We start from the raw sequence: 20,284 nt of genomic DNA, 5'->3' as shown, positions 1-20,284 counted from the left end.
AAAGCTACCCTGTGTGTGTCTGGATGGGTTTTCTAGTTCTGCATCTGGATTTGCTGTGATGTCCTCAGCAGGACAAGCTGAGTGTGTGTGAGGCTGTAGTGGAGCAGGGATGAGTGTCAAACCCTCCTCCTTGCCCGCTCTCCCTCCTGCCCTGAGTGGCACAGGGAGATGGGAGTGGGGGTTGTGGTCAGTTCATCACAAGGTTGTTTCTGTTGCTGCTCAGGGAGAGGAGTCAGAGTCCTTCCCTGCAGGGAATCCTCTCGTGGGCGAGAGCTTTTCATGAACTTCTCAAAGTGAGTCCATCCCATGGGCACCAGTTCTGCACACACTGCTGCAGGGTGGGGCAGCCCTTCAGCCTGGGGTCAGCCCTTCAGGCTGTTCAGCATCACTTACTTTGTAATCACCAGTTTCCTTTGATTAAATTATTCACTGTTTCAGCAGAGAGCTCCCTCACAGATGGTATCAAGGAGTCATTAAGGTTTGAAAAGACCTTTAAGATCATCAAGTCAACCAAGATGTGCCTGAGAGTACTATTGGAGACCAGTGCTCCAAAATTAAAACATTACCAATAAAAGGGGGTTTTCTCTGCTGAGGTGGTGTGGCAGCACACAGGTGATGGTTACTTCCCTCACAATGGGATACTGAGTGTCAGTTAATGAAAGTTTGTAAAGGACTTCGGCAGGAAGGTGTTTTAACATTTTAATTTAATAGTTGTCTTTTTCTTTACTTCTGCAGTGCCAAGACAAGCTGTGCCCTGCTCTGATTCCCAAACCTGTGAGCAAATGGATTGCTTTGAGAATGGAAAGATTTGTACTCAAACAGGCTCCCAGCAGCACAGGGAGAGGTACAGAAATCCCAGATTTTTCCCATTTTTTGTTTGAAAACATTTAAAGGGAGCATGGTGTTGCTGTGAGTTGAATGAACCTGTCAGACCAAGTGTTACAGTTCTATATCCAGGAAATCCTGCAGACACCTTTCATTTCTCCAGGTCCTCATCCCAGGCCTCCTCATTCCAAGAGGTTCAGAGACACTGGAAACAGTGCAGGAATAATATTTAAATTTTATATTGTTTTTAATTTTGGATGTTTAATGATATCAAAGACATTCCAGATGATTGCAGAAACAGGAAATAATGGAAATGTTACTACCAGCAGTGGCTGTCAGGTGGCTGAGGCTGGCAGACCTGTCAGACGTCTCCGGAGGAAGAGAAGATTGCCTTTGGATTCGGAGGATGAGGAGGAAAATGCATATGAGGATGAGGTAAATGAGGCTGCATGTACTTCCTTTAAGGAGAGCTGTGAAAAGCAGGGGCAGTTATCTCAGAGTTCCTTGTGCAGTGCCAACTGGGCTGAGGGAGCTTGTTCTGTACCTAGGGAATGGTCTGGGTCTGATCCTGACTTACATCAGTGATGGGAATGTCTGTTCTGAGGAGTCACAGGGGTGGATGAATAGCTCAGCTGAAGGCAAGGTCAGCAGTTCACAGTAATAACACCATGTCCCCAGAATAACTACATTCAAATACTGTTGTGTGATATTGCAGATCAGTGTCAAACTACAGGGTTTGTTTGGGTTTTATTGCATACTTGCAAGTACTCTCACTGCACTACCAGAAACCTGTATTAGTGGTGCATAACCAGCAGTACCTCAGTTCTGAGCTGATCTTTCCTGTAGCCCCTAACCCCCTCCTGGAGCCCTGTGCTCTACTTCTGCTCATCAGTGCCTCTCTGAGCCATTTTATGTTTATTCACATAATGCAGGGTTCTGTATGGCAAAACAGGGGCAATAAAGCTGCAGCCTTAGCTGTCATGAGCAGTTTAATTCATGGTCTTGCTCAGCTTTTCTCTGGGATGTGGGTGAGATGTTTTAAGGGACGGATGTTTCCAGAAGTCCTTGCAGTCTTTCTCTTCCCCCTTCTCCTCGTTCTCATTAGAAACTGTCCCCCTGTCCCTTCTGGGGAGTGTTTGGCAGGCAGCTTTGTATGGCACGTTTTGCCTGGTTTTGGTTTGCTCTGAGAAATGATGGCCTGGGAGGAATCAAGCCCGAGTTTGCAAACACACAGAAGAGATGGGAATGAGGGTTGGGCGTGGAGTGTGACACAGAGAGACCACATTGTCTGGGGTGCTCATCTATGACAGGAGTTCCTTGAAGCTTCTGCTTCCTTCAGGGCTTCATAAATTCCTTTTTTCCCCCCGTATCCATTCCCTGGCATAGATGGATGTAAGAAAGGGAAAGGAAAAAGGACTGTTCCAGTAAGGCTGCTGATGTGAGCAGCAAATCCTGCATTGCAGAAAGCAAATCCTCTGTATTGTAATGGAGATTTTGGTCCTGTGCTGCTCTTTAACATTTAAATGAACTTCAGTAGCATATATTTAATAACTTATAAAGCACTTTGGGATGCCAAGATCAGCGTTATCTGTGCAACAGTCCCTCCTGGTGTTCTTTCAGGGTTGTTAAAGAGACAGCGATGCTGGCTAGCAGTCCTTTTAGTTACCTGTTACATCCCTATTGTACCTGCATTGTGAGATGATCGGAGGGAAGGAAAAACAATCTTGCTAAACTTCTTTTTAACATATCTGTGTCTAGGAGAAGAATAAATCAAATAATATGAAAAGCCGCAGAAACACTAAACCAATAAAACAAGGTGAGCTAAGCTCATAGTCTCTTTTCTTTAATGTTTATAGATTTTTTTTAGTAGCTATTATAAAGTGAATAATAATAAACAGAAGAATAAAGGACAGGAGAGCTCATTTCAGATTCAGAACAGCTTATTGCGTCCATAACCCTCTTACCACTGTCGGCTTCAGAGATGTATTAGCAGGAATATCCTGGATTTGCCTGCATAATGGACACAGGGTAAGGATCTGGAAGGAGTCAGCTTCATCCAGAGCTCACTGAAGATAATAAGAATCTTTTTTTCATTGACTTTGGAGAGCTTCAGTCACAGCCTAGAGTGCTAAGTAAAAAATAAGTTGTAAACAACGTGATTGATTGTAGACTATGAGTTAAATGTATTATATACCTTAAATCAGTCAGTATGTAACTGGAGGGGAGAGTTTTAATGTACATTTAGAATGTAATTTTCTCTGTGTATGACTGTGGTTCTACCAGAATGAATCCAAGTTGTTTCCATCTGGGAGCTGCCTCTCTAGTAGATGCATTGTATTATGAGGAGGTTATAAATATATGTGTGTATATAAAAAAATATTGTCAACTTAGCAAAAAATCACTTGGTTTTTAATTTATTTTATTTTAGGCTTATTTTAGCAGCAATTATGTGCCTCTCTGTGCTACCTGTTAGTTTATATTTAACCCCTTATTCCTCTGTGAAATGTCAGGAGGAGGAATTAATTCCCACAATTTTAAGTTATTCTGTCTTGTCCAGACTCTTCCTTGGCACCTTTCCATGGGCAGCTTGCCAGCGGTCCAGGTGCCACAGTTCATTTGACCTGTGCTACAATAAATTTTCATTTCCTGAGGAATGAGCACAGTTTTCCTATTGCTGGAGTTTCCAAAAGCAAGCAAAAGCAGAGAAGGAAAGCAAAACCTTTCCTCAGAAGTTGAGTAACACTCTCTCTTTTGGGGTGCCACAGCAAACATGGGAGGAGGAGGAGAAGAGAGGAGAAGCAGAGCAGGAGGCATCAGAGAGAAGCGTTCATTTTCTTGTTGTTTTGATTAATTAGTGCTTCCTGGAAAGAAGAAGGTATGGAACTGGTCTTCCTACTTGGAAGAGGAACAGATGCCAGCTGCTTCCCTAAAGCTGTTCAGAGAGGTTGGCAGCTTTTTTCACTCTCTTGCTGTTTTTCTCAGGCAACATTTCAGGGTTACTGGCAGTCACAGGATGAGGTGGGGCTGCAGACCACCCTTAAGCCTGCACTTGTATTTCTGAGTTGTTTTGGTACAAGTAGGGCAGGGAAACAGGCATTTTCCCTGGGCATCTCATCCCAAAGCAGGGTGTACAAAATGCTGGTTGAATCCCACAGATGAGCAGCAGCTGTTTGGATCTGCTCTCCTCTGGCCCAGTGGCTGTTAGGCTGGAGAGGGACAGCCTGCTGTCTGTCCCATGTCCTGTGGGGCTGAGCAGAGCCCTCCCAGCCTGTCCTGTGCTGCTCAGGCCATGGTGTGGGCACACTGGGAGTGCCAGGAGGGAGGGTGGGCTTGTGTCAGCCACATGGCAGTGCCAGAGGCCAAGTCCAGCCTCGGTGAAGCTGCCTCTGCACCCAGTTAAATGTGCAGCTCCCAGTGAGCTCTGCAGAGCCCAGGGCTGTTGGTCCCCCCAGAGGGAGCTTAAAAGGAAGGTCCAGTCCTGCACTGGGTCATTTGCAGCCCCAGTTCAGGGTGCTTTTAAACTTTTGCTGTATTTCAACTGTCTCACTTGCATTAAGACTGCAGTTAAATGAAAACCACAGAAGTTTTCTGGAATAACTGTAAAACTGGGCTGCAGATCAAGCCTGCCTTGTCCCTTTCACCATTTGAAGTTGACAAGTTACCTTTTGGTGGGGGTCTGGACTGACACAAAGTAGTTATGGCTTTCCCAGCTCTTTGATTCTGCACTGAGCTGGGAAGGGGATTCTTTTGTGTTTGAGAAGAGCTCATTTCTGCATCTGCTCAAAGATGCGTTCATAACTCATTGCAACAGTGCAGTGGTTTTGAGAGATTAATTAGAATAATGAGTAAATGTGAAATAAGGTGATGGTGCCATTACTGATCCCTGAGCCTGCACCTGTCTGTTGGAGCCACAGTCACTTGGGGTGGGATTTTCTTCTCTGAGTTGAGCTTTTGAAACCTGAAATATAAAAATTGAAGCCTTAAGTATGTTATGATTGCTCTGCAATAGATTTTGTCTTTAGGAATTAAAAACAAATGTTTCTTCCCCCCTCACAGTATCAGTCATTCCCACAAGGCCGAAATGGATTTAAAGTCGGAATGAAATTGGAAGGGGTGGATCCTGAACACCCCTCTCGATTCTGTGTTCTCACAGTTGCTGAGGTAGTTGCTTTTCTTGTCTTTGATTCCAAAAGTCCCATGTACATCTGGAATTATTTCTTTTTTCAATAAAAAGTAGAAACATAAAAGTAATAGTACTTTAGTTAGTTAATTAATGGTGACACCGAAGGAAAGGTGTTATGTAATTAAGGATCTTTGCCTGAAATCCTACTGGCAGATTTTTGCACTTGTAACTAAGAATAGCAAACCTATTAATTGCCTGTAGTGAACGAGTATGAAAAAGAACAATGCCACAAGGCCCCAGGATTTAGTAAATATAAACAAGTCAGAATGCTTTTATGCAGCTTCAGTTATGTGAAATCTGGGTTGATCTGGTGTAGACATTTAAGTTCTGGGGCTGCTTTTGTACCCCAGGAATGTGTTCATGGCATGGAGCAGGGGCTCAGGGAGGTTCCACTGACCAGTTCTGTTTCCAGCTGTTTGAAGTGGGGAAAGAGGAAGCTGGAAACTGGGAGAGCAAATAAGTTAAAGTACAACTAGAGTTTCTGAGAAAGAAATGAGATCCTAAGTTACTTTCTCTGTAAGTGCAAACATGAGGGAGTGTTTTATAAGTGATTCTTTTTCTCCTTTGTGACCTTTGGTGATAATCAGAGCTTCTCTCCCTGTAGGTCCAGGGGTACAGGATGCGACTGCACTTCGATGGTTACCCAGAGTGCTACGACTTCTGGGCTAATGCTGACTCCTCAGACATCCACCCTGTGGGCTGGTGTGAAAAAACAAGCCATAAACTGCTCCCTCCTAAAGGTATGACAGAAAATAGAGCGGTGTACGAGAAACTATAAATTCTACGACAATGTCCTGGCTCTGCATATTTCATTTTTAGTGTGATTTCATCGTGGAACTTGATCTGAGGGGCTAAAGGGAAGAGGTTTAACTAACACAGTGACTCACAAAAGAGCAAAATATCTTCTCTGTGATATTCCTAAAGACTGACAGTGTTAGTTACAGCAGAAACTCTGGATTGAATGTCTCTCTGTGCTTCAGAACATACTTATTTTCTGCATTCAGTTCTTTCCTGCATTCAATTTCTAGAAACATTTGAAGGTTGAGATTAATGATTGGACATTATGGTGAATAAGAGAGAGCTGGTTTAGCTGAAATGCACAGCCCTTGGAGATCATAGCAGGGTAGTTTTCATGCAAAGTTCATATTCTTTCCAGGTAATTTCCATTTCTGAAAAACCCACCAGAATGTACCAGGGCCATGTAAAACAATCTTTTTTTCTCTCTTCCTAGGTTTCAAGGAGGGAGAATTTAATTGGACTTCCTATCTGAAGAACTGCAAAGCTCAAGCAGCTCCAAAAAGCCTTTTTAAGACCCTCAGCAGTGTAAGTGGTGGTATGGAATAGAAGGGGTTTCAATAGGTCTGGTGCTATGTGAGTTTTGACCAGAATATTTATGTGGTTTTAATATGCTTATGTCAGAGGTACAGCCATGGTACAATCAGATGCAAACTACTTCGTGCTGTGTTTTATTTTTTAGAAGGAAAATTAGTACAATTTTTCTTCCTTTCCCCAGTCACTGACATTCCAGAGAAAGAATTTGTATTTTCCTTCCTCCTTAATGCTGGAGGAAAAGATTTACTGAACCTTTTATTAAATATATTACAACCGTCTGTTTTACTGTGCCCCTACAGTCAAGATATTTGTGTCACTTTCATGTAATTTAATAATTTCCAAAATAATTTCTGGATTCAAGCAGCATGCTCATGTGTGCTGTGTGATTCATTATGGGGCTGTGGATCTTGAGCTTTTGTCATCCTTCCCCAGTGGTGCTGTCTCAGTTCCTGTGATATCTCCATCCCATTCCGTGTTACTGGGATCCACCCACAGGCCGGTGGATTGGAGGCTGCACATGGACAGTCACTGATTCCAGCAGGATCAGGGCCCAGCTCTGCCCTACTTCCCACTCAGGCACTTTGTCTCCTTGAAGACTCCCCTAACTTTTCCACCAATAAAACAGGATGTGCAATGCCCATTATCCTCAACAAATCACTGCAGGGTGTCTCAGCCTGGGAGGCTGCAGTGGTCAATGAACCTGGAAATTCTGTTTTTTGAGCCACATTAGCTCTTTTTTAGTAATAGTCATTGCCAGAACTCATGGAAAATCCTGTCTGCAAACATCTTAATAGTCACTGTAGCGTGTTTTGTTCTGTGGGTTTTGGGATCAAAGGAGTTTATAATGGGGATTTCAATGGCTTGATCAAGAATGTGGCTGATTTCTCTTTCCTGGTGTCCTGTTCCTTAGCCTGTCACACCTTCTGGGTTTCGTCTGGGAATGAAACTGGAGGCAGTGGACAAGAAGAACCCATCCATGGTTTGTGTTGCCACCATCACAGACATGGTGGAAAACCGGCTGCTGATACATTTCGATAACTGGGATGAGAGCTATGACTACTGGTAAAAGACTCTATTTCTGATACATGGCTGAAGGTAGACTGGCTTTGTTTTACATGCAGGCCCTAAAGCTGGGATCTTATATCAGTTTTCAGGCATCTGAATAATTCCTTGGGGTTTTCACAAAGAGCCAGTTGCCAGGTAGTTCCCTTCCCATTTGTGTGCTGGCAGCTCAGTGCAGAGCCAGTGGGGGTTGCCTGAGCTGGCTGGGAAGCACTGGAGGTAAGAAAACTTGTGGTGCCTGAAGGGGCTCCAGGAGAGCTGGAGATGGTCTTTGGACAATGGATGGAGGGACAGGACACACAGAGTGGCTTCCCAGTGCCAGAGGGCAGGGATGGATGGGATATTGGGAATTAGGAATTGTTCCTTGGCAGGATGGGCTGGCCCTGGCACAGGGTGCCCAGAGCAGCTGTTGCTGCCCCTGGATCCCTGGCAGTGCCCAAGGCCAGGCTGGACACTGGGGCTTGGAGCAGCCTGGGACAGTGGGAGGTGTCCCTGCCATGGCAGGGGTAGAACAGGATGGACTTCAAGGTCCCTTCCAACCAAACCCTTTCAAGATTTACTTTGTATTTCCCTTTCTTTTGGGACAGCTTGAATGCCTTGAAAACCCAGTGTTACACATTCTAACGAGGCAGTGCTTGTCTTCTACACCGTGATCACACCCCCTGAAAGCATGTGCTCCCCCAGCAAAGGCCTATCAGACAGCATTTGAAATCCTGCCTTTCTTTTTGCTTTCCATCTGACTGGTGCCAACTTTCCTTCTTTGGTACAGGTGTGAAACGAGCAGCCCATATATCCGTCCTGTTGGCTACTGCCAAGAAACTGGAACCCCACTGACAACACCACCTGGTAGGTTGCAAGTGAGACTTACTTTCTGCCTCAGCCAAAAAACCTTCAAACTATATCTTCCACATAATTACATATTTGCAAGTTCCAGGTTCGCTTCAGAACTCTTTATTCTCTGAACAATATTGTTGTTCCTACTCTTTGCCACTGCAATTTATGTTGTTTCATAGTTCAGTGAAGAAATCTGTCTCGGTTTGAAAAGACAGATGTCTGCTAAGGAAGGCAGGAGTATCCCTTGAAATGAAAAATGTAAACCACCCCTCTCCTATTGTAATTTTGAAATTAAAGGACTCTCAGGCAAAGATGTGGGAATAGGAGTAACAGTTCTTTATTAGGAAAAAATAAAAATTAAAAGAAAATATAAAAATAAAAATGCAGTAATACAAAACAATGCTGCCAGCATGAGAGCAGGCCCTGGCACGCTGTGGCTCAGGCTGGTGGCACAGCCCCATCCCATGGGGGCTCAGCCCTCCTGCAGTGCCAGCTGTGGCTCTGCTGCAGCAGGGATCCTGCACAAGGGGGGAGTTTTCCTCTGCAGCTCCAGGGCTGCTGCAGATGGGCCTGGGCTCCCTCTGGCCATGCAGGGCAGCAGAAAGCTGCTCCTCTGGCAATGCAGGGGGCAAAGGCTGCTGTGCTGTGCCAGGCTCAGATTGCATCCAGGCAGGAATGCTTGGCTCCTGCCCTGGGCGCAGCATCTGCCCATGGGATGCTGGAATTGGATCAGCCCTGCAGGGACACTCAGTGGCCATGGACAGCAGAGATCTCCTGGAGGGAGGATTGGCTGTGGGAGAGATGGAGAAAACTGCCCCAAGAACAGCAGAGAACTGCCCCAGCTCTGACAGGTGGGCACAGAACACACACCCAGACACTTCTTGCAAGCTAGGACAAAATGGAACAGGGTTTGGTAATTTATAATTGAATTTGATTTTAGAAGCGAGAAAGTGAGAAGGATTTCCAGCATTTCCTTCAGGGTGAGCTGGGAGAAAAAGGGATCTGTACCATGATTTCCTAGATGGAATTTCTGGAAATCACAGAATACTCTGGGTTGGGAGAACCCACAAGAATCATTGAGTCTAGTCCTTAAATGAATGGCCTATACAGGGATTGAACTATGGCCTTGGCATTGTTAGCACCATGCTCTAATGATTTCCTAGATGGATTTTTTGGAAATGAAGGAGTAACTTAATCCACATCTTTTTCTGCCGTACTGGAATTTGGTAAATGAAGAGAATGTTGGCAAATAAGAGAGGACAGAACGTACAGGGAAACCAGTGTTGTTTTCAGGCCTTGGAAGTGCTCATTCAGCTCAAGAATAGCAAACATAAAAAAATGAAGCCTGACATTTGTCAGACTGACAGCCCTGGAGCAAGAATTCCTGTAGTTGTTGTGTTCCAGGTTCAGTGGAGCAGGAAGCACTGCCCGATCCCTCTGCATGGAGGGAATTGGCCTCAGTGTCTTCACTGTTGATGTAGAAGGGTTTGTGAACATTCCCTCATCTGTCCCTGCTCCTGGAAGGTTCAGCAGGGCTGGGTTCTGCAGTTCTCTGCTCATATCAGGATTTCCTGTGCCCCCACAAAACCTGCAGCCAGTTCTGCTCTCTCTGCTGAAGGACTTAGTGCAGCAGTTTGCAGACTGTGCTCTGCATTTAGTCACTGCACCCTCCTGCCAAAAAGAGCCTGTCCTGGGGGTAAACATTACTGAAATAGGAAAAACATGGAGCAGTTTCTTAAATGTAATTGCCAGGGAGAGACATGGCACTGTTGTTGGAGCAGCACACCCGTGGAGCCTTTTCTCTCCAGGCTGCTGGGTTCACTGAGCCTGGGTGAGCAGGCAGCAGGAGAGGAGAAGGTTCTGCAGTCTTACAGGTGCTCACACATGGAGTAGTTCATAAAACAGGAAATTAACTTGGTAATGCCATTGCACGTCACAGAATCAACTGACTAGCTCACAATTGGAGTTTTCTTTAGAGGGTAAGAATTGATTAAGCTGTGCAGAAGTGAACTCGCCAGGGTTCAAGCTCCCAGTTTTACACTGGGGAACTGCAGAGCTGCTCTGGATGCTGAAGGTGGCACCATCCATTGAAAGTGATCATTACAGTGTCACAGAGCTGCCTTTTTGCTGTTTGTAACAATAAATATGGGGGTTTTCTTACAGAAATGTTTATTCTCTGTTTTTTCAGGACACAGGGATTCCAAAGCCTTCTCATGGGAGAAGTACTTGGAAGAAACTAATTCCCAAGCAGCTCCTGCAAGAGCCTTTAAACTGGTGGGTGAATGTCTTTGATTGCTCTTGCTCAGGTGCTGTTATCCACCCTTTTTTGTTAGAGGCTTTATTTGAGCATAGTTCACCTTATCTGTGCGAGGAAGGTGAAACTGTGCTTAACTTTGAGTTTAAGATCATCTCAATGCTGCTAAAACAAAAACACAGAGCAAAATACAAGATTTTTTTGTTTTTTAATACTATGGAAGGCTGACTTCGAAAGGATTTTTGACTAAGTATCTTCAGTGGCTTCATTAGCAGATTTAAGGGCAGAGCCTTCAGTCCACAGTGGCTTCCAGAGGTATGTGGGAAGTGCCTGATAGAGGGCACAGAGATGAGAAAGAATGCAGTTATCTGGTGTCCCCTCCACATGAAGTTTTAAAAACCTTTCTAAAATTGACCTTGCAGTTGTGGAAATCTGTACTTCCCTGGCTAGTGAGGCTGGAATTAAGGTAGAGAAGTTCATATCAAGGATTTACATGTGCTGATACAGATCATGGTCCTTCTGGGGAGGAGCCAGCTGTGCCCTCCCCAGAAATAAATGTATTAACAGATGAAAGAGCATCTCTGCCAAACCCCTAATACCATCTTACAGACTCAGTGTGAAGGTGCTTCTCTCAACCTTGAGACAGTGAGTTTTGTTTCTTTCATTGCAGTTCAGTGTGTTTATCTGGAGTCTCACTGTGAGCAGAAACAAACCAAAAGCCTCTAAAATGAGTGTACTTTTAATTTGATTTTTCCCCTTCCATGCTGCTGGCTCACCTTGCTAAACTTTGCAATATGTTTAAAAACTCTTCTTTGCCATTGTGACACTTGTCTTGGTTCCTTTTTCTGAAGTGGGAGTTGCAGGTTAATACCTGCTGCCCTCCTGTGTATTTTTGTGGAAAGATCTTTGGGACTGAGAACGAAAATCAATCAGGGAGGCCTCAGATAAGAGAGGCAAAAATTCAGCGAGACAGGTTTGATAATTGCCAGATTTCAGCCAGTGTCCACATGAGGTTGGTGCAGGCTGCAGAGTGGTGTCAGGGAGGTGAAAGAAGTTTTTGCCTCTTCAGAGAACAGTAGGGCTTTAACTGGAGTTATCTGCAGCACATCCAGAACATCCCTGGGATTGAGGTTTCCCATGGCTGGGAAGCACCTTGGAGCCGGGGGCAGGATGAGGAGTGGAGCTGTCAGTGGGACACAGTTGTTGCCCCCAAGGATGGACTGAGCTTTTTTGAAATCCCAATAGAGCTGGAAAATGTGAACTTAAAACTCCCAGCCCAAGTCCTCTGTAAGATCTGCCATTGTGGCTTCTTCCCTCAGATTTTCAGGGTCTGAAGCGTGGTGAGAGATACCTGAACATAAGAGGCTTTGCTCAGGACAGGGAGCCTGTTCAGTACCCAGAACTCCCTTCTTTGGATTCTTCCAAAGTGAAGTGTCTTCCCAAGTGGGATGCAGCTGCCTTGTCTGCCTTCTTTTCTGTTTTCCAGACATTCTTGCAGCCACTCTTCTGCTCCGTCAGGTATCAGGCTTTGGGAGAAGAGTAGAAAGACCAGTTCTGGCCCTCATGAAATTCCAGAGTGCAAATTAGCATCTAAAACTGTGTTTCAAAAATGAGACAAAAAAGAAAAGGTATTTGATATATCAGCAGTTAGTAGGACTCTTTCAAGATCAAACCTTGTTATTTTTTTCTGGCTTGGTTGGACTGAAGTGCAAATAAATGGCAAAGCTATTGATTTTTTAAAAATAATTATTATTATTCCAGCTAGCAATTACAGGAAATCAGTACATAAAAATGTGGGTTGAGAGCCAGAACAGGCATTTCTCACTGAATTAGCTTTTAACAATTTTAAAGAGCTGTCTTATGTAGTCTGGAGACACAAGTCATCAGCACAAATAGCAGGTCTTGGGTCTGGATTTCTGCCCTCTCCACCCAAAAACTCAGGAGACAGCTCCAATGTAAGCATTGTTATTTCAGCCCATCCTCTTGGGCTGGCAATTTCAGAACATTCATAAGCTATTGCCAAAAGGGCAGCAACCCTTCAGCAAGGCTTAAGCAAAGAGCCTGGCTCCTCTTGGGGCAGGATTTGGACCTTGAGCACTCAGCCTCTTCTTCAGGGAGGACACATAAGGTTGGCTGGTTCAATAAGATGCTCTTGAAAATAAAAGCAGTTTAGATTGTCTGTTTTCTGGTGTGTGCAGTGTCTGATAGATGTCTGTGTCCAGGTGAAATGGCCAAAGAGGAGCTTCAGGTGTGGAGTTAAACCCCTTAGCTCAGGAGTGCATCTCCTTCCTGCCCCCCAGCCACTGGTAATACCAAGGGTAAGGAAAACTGGGAGGGAAGAGTGATTTTAATTATTTCATTAACTTGGTCATGTTCAAATAGACAATTTATCATTTCTTGCTAAAACCCTCACCTCTGTGTGCAGAAGCGAAGAGAGACATGTTTTGAATGAGCATCTATAACCTTCTGTTGAGGAGGTCAGAGGAGGAATTTGCAGTCAGATAAATGGAAAAATTGGTAAAAGCTGTCTATTGCTTAGAGGTTACATAGGGTGCACACATCAGGTCAAAGAACATTCTGGAGTTTTCCCAAAGTCTTCAGGGTTTGAGGAAAAGGGTGGGTGAACATTTACAGAGGAGGCTGCAGGGCCAGAGGTGCTGTGGGCCCCAGCACAGCAGCTCCCAGCAGTTGTTCATGAGCAGCACAGGTGTTGTCATAAGGAGCAATCTGTGTAGTGAGGATAACTGATAGCCTGGAGCTGTAGCTGATGCCAGGGAGGATGTAGGGTAGTGAAGAGAGGCTTCAGCCAATGGTGTGTTCAGATGTGAGAAGTGGAGAACTGGCCACTGTCCTGACTGGTGTGACATCTCAGAATAGTCAGGGTGGAAGAGAGGCTGGAGATCATCCATTCCAACCCCCTGCCATGGCAGAGTCACCTGGAGCAGGTGACACGGGTGGCTTTGGAATTTTGCGTCCAGGTGGGTTTGGAATGTCACCAGAGAGGGAGACTCCACACCCTCCCTGTTCCAGTGCTCTGCTAGCCTCCACGAAAAGTTCTTCCTCATGTTGAGGTTTTAGTGTTTTATTTCAGGACCATTGCTCCTTTTCCTGTCACTGGGCCCTGCTGGAGAGTTTGGCACCATCCTCTGACACTTGCCCTGGAGATATTCATATGGACTGCTGAGATCTCTCCCTTGTCAGTCTCCTCTTCTAGAGAAGACCATGTCCCTGCTGTGTGGGAGGTGTGCTGTCAGCCTGGGGAGGCTGTGTCACTGGAGCCACTTGTGCTGGTTCCTGGCCTTTTGTCTGTGAGGGAAGGGTCTCTTGTTGTGGCTGGGACAGCTCCTCTGTGCTGAGCCACCTCAGGCTGCCTTTCCAGCAGTTTGGGGCTGCTGACAAACACTCAGCTAAGTTCTCTTGGGAACTCTGATTTTAACCTCTTGGGAACTCTGATTTTAGCCTCTGAACAGTCTGCCATGTGAGATAACCCAAAGCTCCAAAGGCAGCCAGGGGTGGATGGAAACTGGAGCACATTTCATTCAGAGCAGGTGCCAGCTCTGAGCTCCAAGGCTTTTTAGCATTCTGCTTACAATCCTCTCTTGCAGCGTCCTCCTCACGGATTCCAGGTTAATACCAAGTTAGAGGCTGTGGACAGACGAAATCCCATCTTGATAAGAGTGGCAACAATCACTGACAGAGACAACCATCGTGTTAAGGTATGACCTTGCTCCCAAGTGCAGAGCCTGTGCTGAGAACCCTGGGATGGGCAGTGCAAGGAAAACAACACCTGGGAACAAGGAGCAGCAAACAACAGCCTGGCAGCTGCTGTGGCCTCAGGGCCTGCCCAGCTGGAATTGGTTCCTGTTGCTTTGTTTTGCTGAAATCTGATGGAATTGGCCTGGTGTCAGTTACTGTTCTAACGTAAGTCTTTTGAACTAACACTCGACAGTGTGATGTCCCATCTCTTGGCATATTCCCTGTGATCTCTGTGACTGATGGCAGCAGGAGTGTTCTGCTGGGGAAGCTGCCTAACTGTGTTCTTTTCCTACCAGGAAAGGGAAACCCAAAGCAATTTAAATCCTGATACACGTGGGAAGCAGCATCATTCTCCAGTACAAATTTGTCACATAAATGCATTTTAACCTAGTCTTTTCATGCAAATGTATTACCCAAATAATCTGTTGTGCTTTGGTTTCTGAGAAACTAAGTATGAGCCAGCTAAAGTGGAGGCTGCACTGATGGAGACTCCATGGCCACAGATCTCCTTCCTAAAGGATGATTATGTGGGCAGGAGTGGAGTTCACTCCCCATTATCTGGCTGGTTTTGAGTCTCATTGCTGTGAACAAAAGCCAAGCTTTGCCAGTCCATAGTGGCAAGATACTCAATTCATACATTGAAACCTTCCTGCATGAACAACCCAGTAGCCTTTAAACTCCATGATCCTCAGTCTCTGTTAACCTGACTTGGATCTGAGCTACTGCAGTCTCTTCATCCAGCAGAAAATTGCAGCTTGTTCACTGCAGAACTCACCAAACTTGTTGGCTTTTATGGTATTTTGGGATCCACAGAAAACAAAACAAATAAGCATTTGTGTTTGCATAGCTTTGGACTTGGCGTGTTAGAGCATCCCACGGGCTGTGGGATGACAGACTGGAGACACAGGTCATCAGCACAAATAGCAGGTCTTGGGTCTGGATTTTGGATTCTGTCACCAGAACCTGGTTATTCTGTGAAACACAGATGCAGGAAAACAAAGAGTTAGACTGAGCACAGAGATGATGGCATCTGACTGAAAAATTGATCTGAAAGATTGAATGAATCAGGCCCAAGCTGAGCAAGGTGAAACAAAGGGGGAAGTTAACATAAGAGCTGAGTCATGCCCTGAACTGTGTCTTTCCCTGAGACTTCTGCTTCTTTCAGATACATTTTGATGGCTGGGACCATCACTACGATTTCTGGGTGGATGCAGACAGCCCTGACATCCATCCTGTGGGCTGGTGTGACAAAACTGGACACGCTCTGCAAGTTCCTCTAGGTAAATAGAGCACACAGCTTTTGTTATGCTGGATAATTTCCTAAGTGCAGTCTGCTCCTCGTGTGCAAATCTGTTTATCTTCCCTTTCTTTGCTGCTCCCAGGTGCTGAAGATGCAGAGGGAGCAGTGGGACAGGCGTGTCCCACTCCAGGCTGCCAGGGCATCGGGCACGTGCGGGGCCCCCGCTACGGGACACATTACACGTATGTAATGACAGTGATAGCAGCTACAACCACAGCAACAACAGTAATAACTATAATGATGCAGCACCAAGCAACTGCACTGCACTGAAACGATCTCAGGCTAGTTATTCTGGAGATAGCTATAACTGCAGTCGCAGCTCCCTCTTGTGTCTAAGCAGGCTGTTTGATCATAAATTTTGTTTATACCACTATAATCATGATAGCTGCAATGCAAACAGATTCATTCACTCCAGATTCTACATTCCAGCAGTACTGAAGGAGTTATATTTGTGAAATAATATACCCAAGAACAACATGCAACGAGACAGTTAAAGAAGAGAGGCCATGGGAAGGATGTTAAAGTATAAGTGAGGAGAGGTTGCTTATGTTTTGTGCTCTGCCTTTTGATTTCTTATCTGCTCTTAGAAGAGGTAAATTGTTTTAGAAGCAAGTAAATTATTTTAGGAGCAAGAAAACAATCTCAAGTGGGAGGTCAGAAGACCTGGTAGTTTATAATACAGCAAAGGACTTTGAATTTTTCAGACTAAAAGTTGCAGAACTCTGTTGATTCATGAAATGTTGTTCTGATAAGCAAGTTACAGAGGATGAATTCTTATCCTTTGTGGTGGCTCTTTAACAACATGACTTTGGGTTTTAATTCTGCCATATGGTCCCTGCTTTCTCACACCTAGAGCTGGATAACAGCATCTCCTGCGATGGCCTCCTTTTTTCTGGGTTTGTGATGGATTTCTCTTCCTTAGGTAGGGAAGGCTGTATGACTGTAAAGCTTTCATTGTCCGCTCTCTTTTTTGTTTCTCCATCACAGCTTAGTTGGCTGCCCATACTCTGATGTGAACCTGAGCAGAGAAAACCTCTTACAGGACCGGCTGAGTGGGGAGAGACCTTCCCCTGGGAGCATCCTGCAGAAAGCCAGGAGGCTGGAGACCCCTGGCCCACTGCAGGCAGCAAGGGAGGCTTCTCAGGGCGACTCTTCACAATCCAGGTGAGCTGCATTGTACTCTTGGCCAGGTACTGGGGAGCAAAACCATTTACAAGGATGAAAACCATTGGAATTGGCAGCAACACAGCGGAGCATTGAGTTTATCTGTCTGTAATATTGACGTGTGCCCCAGTAACTCCTAACACAGAGCAGTGCACTTCTATACGCTCATATGCCTTAATAAGTTTCTTGATTCTTTAATCCTGGTGCTCTGGTCACATTCCAACAAAGGAAATTGCATTCTGTCTCCATAACTTTTTCCTTGCTGTTTCAATTTAAAATATGTTCTTTTCCTTTGTTTCCTGTCCTAAAACTGTCAAGCCAAGATTATTTTGCACTATTAAACTGTAACTGTGATCCCCTCTGGGTCGGCTGAGCACTCTGTGTGTATCACTTAGCAGCAGGCAAGCTGAGCACTCTCAGATACTTTGTTTTCTCACAAGAAAATCTTGCAACTGAGCAGCCTTGTGGAAAGGAAACTGTGCCTTGGTTCTTGGAGTGCAGGAGTCAGCTAAACCTGTCATGGGACAGACCAGAATATGAAGGATTTTTTAAGATCATTTTTAGTCTTCACAAATCCAGTCTCACTAGGGCAAACTCCAGCAATACTTTAATTTTTGTTGTATGTGAAGGCTTATCTATATTTTAAAGTTCATCTATTTGTTTAGATTTATAACATTTCCAAGATCTATTTGTCCAGAAAAAAGGAATGAATGCCTCTTTCTCCTCCCTAGCCTTCATGGCATCTTCATTCCCTAATTTCCACACCAAAATTGGTTTCATTTCAATAGCACTCTTACCATAAAGCTCTTGAGAGATTTTGAAGTCTCACAGAATAAATGGCATTTTAGAATTGTAATATATTTCTTTTCTTCTAAGTATTTAATTTCCTCATAGTGGAGTGTCTGAATTCAGCCTGTAAGTCTGGTATTATCCCGCTGCTTGCCCTCCCTTGGCCAACTCTGTAGCTCAGTTTATGCATCAAACTTAGTAATGGAAACTCTTAAATGTTATCCAGAGGTATCAAGACTCAGAAATGCTAAATCTCTTGCTTTCACCATAACACAGTGGTTTCCTGTAGCTGCTGGGATCAGAGCCTGAGTCCACAGAGGCTGATTTATTTCCCTTAAACTCTCTCAATCCTTGCAGAAGAGGAATAGAACACTTTGTACTCATGGAGGGAAGAGGAAAGTTCTGCCACAAGGTGGTGGTTGTTGCTCTCACTTGCTAGGAGCAGCCAGCTTTGCTCTCCTGTGGGAAAAGGGAACAGAGAATGTCAGCTCAGCTATTGTCATTTATCTGTCTTTGCAGAAAACCTGCACCAGACAGTGAGAAGTGGTGTCAGAGCAGCATCCACACTCCATCAGAGCAATCAGAAGACAGTCGGGAGCGAGGCTGGGGAGAGGAGGATTCCTCTGCAGCCATCAAAGCCACACCAAAAACGTAAACACGACTTTTGTGATGAATTTTCATGCATTAACTGTAGTGTTTCTTGATGCTGCTGCTGTATCTGAAATAAAGATGTAAATAGCAAACAGCCCAATTTGATTGAAGTTTTGCAGCAGAGTGTTTTAGAATGACATGGTAAGTCTCCTCCCTTCCTCCTGTTGTTTTGGGCCCTCTCTTTCCTGCGGTAAACTCAGATCTGAGTTCTGGCCCTGAATTTATTAGAACAGCCCTTAACTCAGAGAGATGTCAGGGATGAAGCTATTGCTTATTTTAAGAGGAAAAAGTTTTTAGTTTCTATAAATCTCATTTATCTTTGTATGGAGAAGAAATTACATTCATTTCTGTATCTTCTGAAATGTTTTGTAATTGTTGCTTTCAGGCTTGGGTGCTCACATGCCTATATCAAGTTTCAGCTGGTGAAACAGGAAAGCAATGGGAAAGGTTGGTTAAGTTTTATTCCTTCTTTCTGTGTGTGTGCCTATCTCTGCAATATCCCCGCAGTCACAAGGAGCATTCAGAATTCACAGATTTTTTTGTCTTTGATTCCACAGTCAAGAGAAAGCACATGCTGGAGATGATGGCAATTCCTTTAAAATGAGGAGAAAGGGAAAAATTACTTAGAAGTGAAAAATTCAATACTTTGTAGAGTGGAGCCTTGTATTTATTAACTGAGAAGACAAGTTTGCACTGGTCTTTGTGCCACTGCAAACTCCCCTGTAGTGACAAGGGGCTCCCAAACAGTCTGTGACCTTTGTCAGGCTGTGGCAGAGCCAGCACAGGGCTCAAGGGAGACTTGCTCAGAACTTAGCAGATAGTTTAAGTTCCATCAACCCCTTTTTTTAGACCCTCATGGGTATTCAGAAACATATTCTGAATCATTGGAGGACTTTTTAAAGGTTCTCTTAAGGATTAAAAAGAAAATGAAAAGCTAAATGGAAAAACAGTGCTGTTTTTTTCCTGGTATGTGACAGGTTAAGTTATCAGAGCAGCTTTCTGCTATCACTTTAGCAAACCATATGCTTAACTTTCAGATTTACTATAAAAAGCCATTTCAGAGAACAGAGCTGACCAGGCTTTTAGGAGGATTTAAGATGGTAATAAGTCTCCAATCAAAAATAGCTAAGCAGGCACAAACTGGGACAGGTGCCTGGATGTTGGTTTTTTGTTGTTTTTTTTTTTTTTTTAATACTCATTTTTACCTAGTGCTGAGTTCTGCAGACAGAGCTGAGGGATCTGCTAGCTCCAAGCTGCAGTTGCAGCTGGCAGGGAAAGCTGCCCACTCTCCCTTCACATTCACCTTCCATGGAGTGATGGAAATCAGCGGAGGGAAATGCAATCATCCTCTGACCTGCAATTTCACAATTACCCAGAGCTTTCCTCTCAGCTGTGTTTAAACTATGAGATCACTACTTCTTTGTCAGAGGGAAAGTCACTTGTCTAGGTCATGGTTTGGGTGCTTAGTCCAAGGATTTGTGCTTAGTGGAGAAAAGGAATTGGTTTGAGATGGAAGTAATGCCCACCCAGCAGGAATGTGGCAGTGGGGGAGACCTTGGGCACAAGTGGGACCTCCTGGAGCAGGAGGTGGAGACAAGGCCAGGTGCTGTCTGTCCCCACCTCTGCAGCAGTGCAGCAGGGAAGGAAGAGGTAACAGCTCTCTCATGGAGCAGGTCCTGTGCCCTCTTTCCACCAGGAGCTCCTCAACTGAGCAGTTCTGACTCAGGCTTTATTTATCCTCCCTTGGTTTCATTATTAGAAATTTGATGCTGTACCATGACCAATAGGGATGTGGAGATGAGATGAGCTGAGTGGGCTCTCAGGCCAGGGCAGTGACTGTTCACTAGGACAGGCTTTACCTCCAGAGCTGCTTCCCCTTCAGCTAGGGGGCAGCTGGCAAGCCCTGAGAATCTGCTTTTTCTTTGTATTTCTGCCATTTTCCTCTGTGCTTTCCATGTAGTGACTGCTTACCCCCCACATCCTGCACCCCAGCCCACTGAGAGCTCATGAGCAGGGGCAGCAGAGGTAGAGAAGCTGGGGCAGCAGGAGCAGCAGAGAGGCAGAGGCAGCAGGGGCAGCAGAGGCAGCAGGAGCAGCAGAGGGGCAGAGGCAGCAGGAGCAGCAGGGGCAGCAG

At 45.0% G+C, this 20,284-nt stretch overlaps 1 protein-coding gene across 3 annotated transcripts in view; it reads left to right on the top strand.

Annotated features, from left to right (window-relative positions):
* LOC131093242 (lethal(3)malignant brain tumor-like protein 3) overlaps positions 1-20,284 on the top strand; it is a 42,603-nt gene that overhangs the window by 8,962 nt on the left and 13,357 nt on the right. For 2 of the 3 annotated variants that reach the window (XM_058040365.1, XM_058040363.1), the window contains exons 2-17: positions 736-844; positions 1,152-1,260; positions 2,584-2,641; positions 3,681-3,769; positions 4,882-4,986; positions 5,613-5,748; positions 6,240-6,331; positions 7,251-7,402; positions 8,172-8,248; positions 10,425-10,510; positions 14,096-14,206; positions 15,412-15,526; positions 15,629-15,728; positions 16,534-16,710; positions 18,019-18,150; positions 18,536-18,597. In XM_058040365.1, the coding sequence (XP_057896348.1) occupies positions 783-844; positions 1,152-1,260; positions 2,584-2,641; positions 3,681-3,769; positions 4,882-4,986; positions 5,613-5,748; positions 6,240-6,331; positions 7,251-7,402; positions 8,172-8,248; positions 10,425-10,510; positions 14,096-14,206; positions 15,412-15,526; positions 15,629-15,728; positions 16,534-16,710; positions 18,019-18,150; positions 18,536-18,597 (1,663 nt within the window). In that variant the 5' untranslated portion in view covers positions 736-782. The remainder of the gene's footprint in view (positions 1-735; positions 845-1,151; positions 1,261-2,583; positions 2,642-3,680; positions 3,770-4,881; positions 4,987-5,612; positions 5,749-6,239; positions 6,332-7,250; positions 7,403-8,171; positions 8,249-10,424; positions 10,511-14,095; positions 14,207-15,411; positions 15,527-15,628; positions 15,729-16,533; positions 16,711-18,018; positions 18,151-18,535; positions 18,598-20,284) is intronic. The other variant, XM_058040364.1, reaches the window with a different exon arrangement.

The sequence above is a fragment of the Melospiza georgiana genome, chromosome 24, assembly GCF_028018845.1.
Source record: "Melospiza georgiana isolate bMelGeo1 chromosome 24, bMelGeo1.pri, whole genome shotgun sequence".
NCBI lineage: Eukaryota > Metazoa > Chordata > Aves > Passeriformes > Passerellidae > Melospiza > Melospiza georgiana.
The sequence above is the reverse complement of the archived record's forward strand: the minus strand, read 5'-3'. Positions and strand labels throughout refer to the sequence as shown.